The sequence below is a fragment of the Cottoperca gobio genome, chromosome 11 (genome assembly GCF_900634415.1).
Source record: "Cottoperca gobio chromosome 11, fCotGob3.1, whole genome shotgun sequence".
Classification (NCBI taxonomy): Eukaryota; Metazoa; Chordata; class Actinopteri; order Perciformes; family Bovichtidae; genus Cottoperca; species Cottoperca gobio.
In genome coordinates this window covers 5,663,851-5,671,303 of record NC_041365.1, presented here as the reverse complement: position 1 = coordinate 5,671,303, position 7,453 = coordinate 5,663,851, and the positions used below count along the sequence as shown (strand labels likewise).

The following is a 7,453-nucleotide window of genomic DNA, read 5'->3' as shown; positions in this document are numbered from 1 at the left end:
GTAGTACTTTTGTACTATTTGTACAAATTTGTTATAATATTCCAAAAATGGTGCCATCATTTGTACTTGTTGGCCTGGGGGCTGTATCACAGAAACAAGATACATTGATACAGATACAATAACTTTTCTTACTTCCATCTTATCTCCTGTTAGGAAATCCTAAATACTCAACATCAACATCACAAATCAACTGTGTCTGTTACCTAGCAACCGACACTACTTTTCTAATCTCAGGGAGCTCAGCAACTTTTTAACCAGTTGCTTTTCTATAGTCCTGAAACATACATTGAAACATACAAAACAAATGGAGCAAAAACAATGTCGGGCACTTAACTTCAAGACAGATGAGTTAGAGGTGTTGGTAACATCTGGGGACATTTATAACACCGAGATAAAAGAAAGAGAGATGACTTGCAGACACAGTCTGTGCCGTATCTGGCGTCCAACAGAGTGTTTTGGTGTAATCACTGTAATGTGTTGTGTGGTTTGAATTTAGTTGTCTTGTATTTGTAGACAGTGAATGGTGACTTCACGGAGATGTGAGGAACTTACACGGCATGTCTTCTTGTGCATTTCAAGGTGAGTTCCTTTTAGTGAATATGTTATTTGAGTTGTTTTAAGAGTCTGCATGCCACGAGTCTACATCTGCTGTATATATACCTTCAGTTGCAAAAAAAACAAACATTCAATGGCATTGCCATGACCTCCATATGCAGTGACATCGCGTAATATCCCACAGATGTTGCAGAGCAGTTTAAACTTACGTAAACTTCTTACCAGTTTTGTCCATGGTCTGTGTCACACAGCATATCTCACTAAATGAGTAGCACAATAATTCTCATTAGGAATTTTCAGTGTCTAGCACCCAAACAGAGGCCAATCCGAGTCGCCCCTCTTCCTAATCGCAAGGGGACATTTCCTCGTTGACAGTCTGCACCGTTTTCATGTTTTCCAAGCTCATAAAACATGCATTCTCCACCGCCATGCATGGTACACGCCCCGTTGAAGAATTGCTCCTCAACTGGTTGGTATGCATGGAATTCGCAGGACTGTGACTCCAGATTCAAAAACCAATTATTCAAATAGCTGCCACTGTAACTGCAAGGGCAAGCGTGTCGAGAACAAGGGAATGGAGCATCTCAGAGATTCATAACAAAACTCCCTGGTTTATAGTAGGGTTACTTGTCTGCATCATTTCTCAAGATAGAGTCCGATGTCCTTGGGTTGGAGTTTTGAGATCAGCCATGTGTGAGATAACTCTGAACTAAGGTGTTGATCTGGGATAAATTAAAGTCTATTCTAGTTTTTACTAGTGTGTGTGTGTGTGTGTAGGTCTGTGTGATCACAGCAAAGCTTTTTCGTGCTGCGGATTTTATGTTCAAAGATGTGGAATGTGATACCAAATCAAACTAAGCCTCGATGACTAACAGAACTCAACATAGTGAATTAGTGATGGGATGGATAGATAAATGGGCTAACCTTTTCATCTCTCCTCCACGCACACACTCTGGAAATATTAATCAAAACAGCAGAGTGGTGTAGGGATAAGAAAAAAAATGTTACACAATGAGTTTCCATGAAAGTGACATAAAGTTGATTAATTATCCTTCAGACCACTCCGTTCTCTGCTCATTTTATAAACCAGTCACAAAAGATGGACATGGATATTCCATCTGTGAGCACAACCATCTGAGCTATGAAATATGAGGGTATTGGAAATATAATTTTTCATTCATCCTGTTCTGAATACGTGACATTTAAAATTTATAGAGCATCTTGTGGCGTATTGTCAGGGTTTTGGTGAGGGATGTCCTCAGGCCACCCCATTAATCTATATTTAACAGGGACGTGTGTGTGTGTGTGTGTGTGTGTGTGTGTGTGTGTGTGTGTGTGTGTGTGTGTGTGTGTGTGTGTGTGTGTGTGTGTGTGTGTGTGTGTGTGTGTGTGTGTGTGTGTGTGTGTGTGTGTGTGTGTGTGTGTAAGACCATCACATCACATATGACTAAAGAATTAGATTTTGTCAAATAAACACATTCACAATATCTGAAAGCTGTTGTCTAAGTTGCTATGTCACTGAGCATGGTCATTGAATATACAGTCTTAATACAAAGTTTCCTCTCTGATTGCTCAAGTAGCAACATCTGCATGATTATTTTACTGTGTGCCCTTCATACCACACAAGTATGTTCCACTTAGTGGAGATATATTGGCTTGACATCTCGTTTAGTGAGGACGGGCCGATTGCAGAGCCGTGATTGAAAGCTTAATGAATGATTCATAATCTGAAATTAAATGGACATTTTGATTTGGGCATCTGCAACAATCATCAGACTGACACGTAGCATTTGTACATTAAAACAAACTGTGTCAATTTCGAGGTGTTCTTGATTGTACCTGGAAATGTCTGTAGATGCTGTTATAATACAAAACATTTTCAGAGTTCTTTGTTGCCAATTGAATGATAGTTTCTTCACCGTTTAAGTTTAATTTGCTCTTTGACGCTGTATTCTAGTAACACCGTTTGTTCTCTACAACAAATTGCTAACTTATGGATGTCTGGATGTTGGAGAAATGTTTTGAGCAAGGAGAGATTGTTGTCTTGTGTGAAACAAACAGATGGGACGACAACTTGACCTACTTTTCATCTGGACCACTCTGAATGGAAAACGGGAATGGCTACTGAGAGGAGAGGAAATGGGGCTATGTGATGATTTTATTGTGTTGATGAATACAAAGTGCATAAAATACATCTGCTTGTTTTTTGATCTGCTTCACTTTTTTATTTGATAAATGTGCTTACTATAGTTCTATGCACTTACACTTTAATTGTGACAACTTTTATTGCCTGTTTTATTCAGCCGGTATTCATGTCACATGAATTAGGAAGCAGGTATTTCTGACTTCACAGATCAAAACGTGGGTCAAGACAGTAATCAACCAAATAACAAGACCCTTCCCATATTGGATTTTCTTAAGGTGTTAAGATGTTTAATTTTGGAAAAGCTGTCACATATCATATAAATGAGGTGTGTCAGAGAGAGAGAGAGACAGAGAGAGACAGAGAGAGAGACAGAGAGAGAGACAGATGGAGAGGGAGAGGGAGACACACACACACACACACACACACACACACACACACACACACACACACACACACTCAGAGACACACACACAGAGAGAGAGAGGCAGGTCTAGATATCCCAGCAATCCTCCAGGGCTATACCCAGTTCCTTTGTGTGTGTGTGTGTGTGGAGCTGCTCGGCCTTGTGATAAATGACCTGAGTTTGAAGAAGCCAGAAGGGTCAGCTCTGCCATGTCAAGCATGACCTCTTTATTTTGTAAACCCCTAATGAAGATTAAGGAAACTCTTAGTGTTATTGTGATTAGAAGTATTTACTATGCAGAAGTTGTTTCGTAATGCCCATTTTCTGATAGTAAGCCGAGCCCATGGAGTGAATTCATCTGGAAAAAACGAAATGCTTGCATATGGTATATTTTAAAAGAACTGCATATGCTGACATTATCCTCTGTAGGATGATTATAGTAAGACCTGCATCCTGTCACCTGTGTTGCACTTTGGACATTAACTTTCTTATCACTTAAGCAAAATCGTTGCTTCCTCTCAGTGGCGTGGGCGAGTACAACCTTTATCCACACAGTGATCAGAACAAGGCGATCTTTATGCCCTGGGCCATTTTCATCCTCGTGCTGAATTAGGAAAAAAACATATTACACTCCCATTTGTGCTTTTATTCAGGCACTTTTTTTTAACGAACCCCCTTGATTGACCTTGCGCAGGTCAAACCGTATGTGCGTCTGCTTTGAAATACAGTTGCAACTGATGGCATGAAAGACTTTCGTATTTTCCCACATGTGGAGAACAGTTACCCCCCGGCATCATATTCTGTTTCGCTTCCCAGGCCTGTTTAACAAATCCATGAATTGTGTTGCAAACTATTGCAATAATTGCCGTTCTTTTGGACCGCGGGGGCCGTATAGAAGGGAATCCTTGTATACAGAGACGAGAATAGAAATGTGTATATTCTGCCCCGGGGAAGCACAGGTAATGGGCTAATGTACACATGTCAACGGGAGCAGAGGACAAGTCCAGCTGCGCCGCTGCTGAGTGGCGCTGCCGTGTGCAGTTCACCACCATGGACAGCGCAGAGGCTTCCCAGCATGGACAGTTCGCTGTCCGTGGTTCTGAAATTCAGCTGAATTCGTGTCTCAGAAAACTACAATGTTTCCCCAAACATTTTATGATTTTACATAAAACCGACAACCATAGTATGATAGTTATTTGTATACAGCATCTCCCAGTTCCAATGTCTGGATTAAGTTCACGTTTACCGTGAAAAATAACTTTTCCTGGGACCCTTTCAAACAAGGTGGATGTCTGAACCTCACTTCCCAATCTACGTTTTGGCACATTTAGTTTGAACTGCTCTGATAAGTGGCACTGTTTATAACTCCACTAAATCAAAGCACATGTAAAAAGTCACAATCCCTATATGTTAATGACTAATATATATTCATAATATTTTTTTTATTCTTTGTTGATACTCAAACCGAGGATGAAAAGAGAATTCCCCTCTTTGAATCCTCTGTTTGAGACGCACACAGACAGCTACTGTGTCTTATCATGCGCAAAGACAGTTTGGCAGGTATACAGTAGGCACGGCTACACGGGGAGTCAAAGCCCAGGTGTCTGTGGGAAATATCTCACCATCGCTTCGGATGTGCATTTATAATAATTCATTAAAAACATAGCTCTACGAAGTGTTTTTGATGTGACTGTTGTATGACGTACGACATAACGGAGCTATGCGCGTGTAAACAGCCCTATGTATTTAACTAGCCTGCTCCATGCATGTCTGAAACGTCGTCTTCCTCCTATATCATAAAAGCCCAGTAAATCACCCTGGGCTGTTAAGCCGCTGGAGTCTGCCCTGCATAAAGCCTATGCAGCCTTTCCACCAGGCTGTTGTATCCCCCTCCTCCTCCCCTCCCTCGTTTCCTCTCCTCCTCCACAGTCAGTGCTCCCTCTTGCGCGCACGGCGAGCAGCAGCAGCAACGGCTTCAGCGCTTTTCTGACGCACCATCGGAGATGAGCATCCCAGTCCCACAGGCTGTCGAGGCAGAATCTCTCGACATCTCCCCCTCGGACCTCTGCGGTCAAGATTTCAACATCAGCTCTATTTGTTTTTAGTCTGCTTTCCGTGTCGCTCTGTTGTCTCGTAATTTGTCAGATTCAGCACTGCGTTTGGCAGGGATGCCCACAGTTGCCAGCTCTTGGCTTGGAATTTACTTCGGAGGTGATTTTTGTATCCGCAACAACTGTCAACGAGAGTGATTGATTCCTGACTACACTCACGTGGGTCTTCTCCTTGTTTTTGGGGCATCCTTCAGGACATTCTTCTAATATAAGTGGTTCAAATTAAAGGTGAAGAGGGGGGTTGAATTAGAGGGCTGCTGTGACAGGAGATCGTTTGGATGACGGACACCGAGAGGCTATAGCTCTCCCTCTGCAACGCGAATCTCAGCGCCCTTGGAATATTCTTACAGAGGCACTGTTATAGCATAGAAATATTCTTGTATTTTTCTCAGTTTGCAGTCATAATCCATACAACGAGTTTGTCCACTGCAGGGGCTGCTGCGGCTTTCGTGTCTGATCTGTTTTGAAATACGATTTCCTTGTCGGGCGGGCGTCTGAGCATCCCGGACGAGCCCGAATTTGCGATGCCCAAACAGTGAGTGTACGGTGGGATCTCATTTGGTCACCCTGCACGGTAGCATGGCTCCAGCCCGCAGGGACTGCAGCGGCTGGGAGATGTTCCTCCCGACGGGATGCCTGCTCCTCTCTGTTTTGCTATTTCACCCTGCCCTGGCTAAGGTGTGTAACGACCGCACCAAACACGGACAGGACAACAGCTGGTTCGCCAGGGACGGGGAAAACTTGCCCATCATGGTTCTTATGCCCATGAACGAGTCGGCCCTGATGAGCAGCATCAGCCAGGGGATCGAGCCGGCGGTCCAACTGGCCATCCAGCACATACGGGAGTCCAGGAAGTACTCGTTCTCACTCATCACCAAAATCTATGACACTGAGGTAAAAACACACAGACTAAATACTTTTTACTAAGCTGCTGCTGGTAGGCTCATGTGTGTTTAAAACAATTGTATGTGGCTTGTGTGAGTGTGTGCGGGCGTGCGTGTATGTGCTCCGTGTGTATGGCCCGCGCATTGCCCCGCAGCGCTCCAAACATTGTGCGTCCAAGGGGAAACGCTGTATGTTTGGTATATGTGCAGCCTCGTTGTCGGAGAGCGTGTTTTCATTGCGCAAAAGTCAACTGCTTTCACTTTCCCCCCAAAATGACAACACGGTGTTAATGCCTATCTCCCATCTTTCTAACTCGCTGCTGTGGCCCGTCGTTGATAGTGCATTTTATATGTAACCCGGCATCATAAGGCACTGCATCACCCGGGCACTCCAAAGACACACTCTCATGCTCTTCCTATATTGGACGTTTTATTGCTTACTGCAATCTCAGGATGAAACAGAATTACTGTAAAAGACATGTCCTTCATCCCCTTCTCCCAATTTGAATTAAAACGCTGCATTCGGTCTTTTTGTTATGTCACTTTATAGGATATGTGTATGACTTAAGATGGCCTTGCGCTATAAATATTTTTAGTCACGAATCAGTGTATCTGTTAACGATTAAAGGGCTGGTTCTCATCGTGCCTGAAGATGGCGGTAATTGGATGTACGATTTCTTCTGACTCCTTGCACCCTTGTAAGGAGTTGCACCTCACAGAGCTCCAGCTCCAAATTAACATCTGTTTATTTGATATCAATACCGTCAATAATATACCTCTGTAGTCGAAGTCCTCTTGAAGTTTAGTTATCTCTGCAAGATTTGACATTGCAGTTCTGTTCTCCATGGTTTGTTTACACTTGAATTATTTGAATCAGCCAACAGTACTTATAGTGGCCTTCTTTAATATTTTACCTGCTGCATCATACAGTTGCCATGCTAACATGTAAGGATGTTGATAGTTTGACAGACCTGTCAATTCACCAAAGGCAAGTGCATTGCATAATCTCACATTGACTTGCTACTTAAATTAAAACTATAAAATAAAACCACATTTATAATTTATGCTATAATTTTCAGCTGATCCAAATGTGTCTTATTAAAACCTCTCATGCTAGATAGCAGTAATTATCTTGCTTCTCCTGTCTAGCACTTATTCAGTGTAGTATATGTGAACAGGTGTGTCAGTGTGAAAGAGCACACAAATCTCTGTTGACAGAGGTAAGCCCCCACAGGCGGCATGCGCTCAGACCACGGGATTAATATGCTCTTATGAGAGTTATGATTTTTCTCCTTCTATTCCCCGGGAGAGAAAGATGAGCCGAAAGCATGAGGTCAGTGGGCCAGCCTGACAT

At 42.9% G+C, this 7,453-nt stretch overlaps 1 protein-coding gene across 1 annotated transcript in view; it reads left to right on the top strand.

The window, feature by feature from the left end:
- Positions 1-5,061: 5,061 nt before the first annotated feature.
- The window catches only part of gabbr2 (gamma-aminobutyric acid (GABA) B receptor, 2), a 163,603-nt gene continuing 161,211 nt past the window's right edge, over positions 5,062-7,453 (top strand). Inside the window, exon 1 of the mRNA XM_029442908.1 lies at positions 5,062-6,109. Within this exon, the coding sequence (XP_029298768.1) occupies positions 5,795-6,109 (315 nt within the window). The 5' untranslated portion in view covers positions 5,062-5,794. The remainder of the gene's footprint in view (positions 6,110-7,453) is intronic.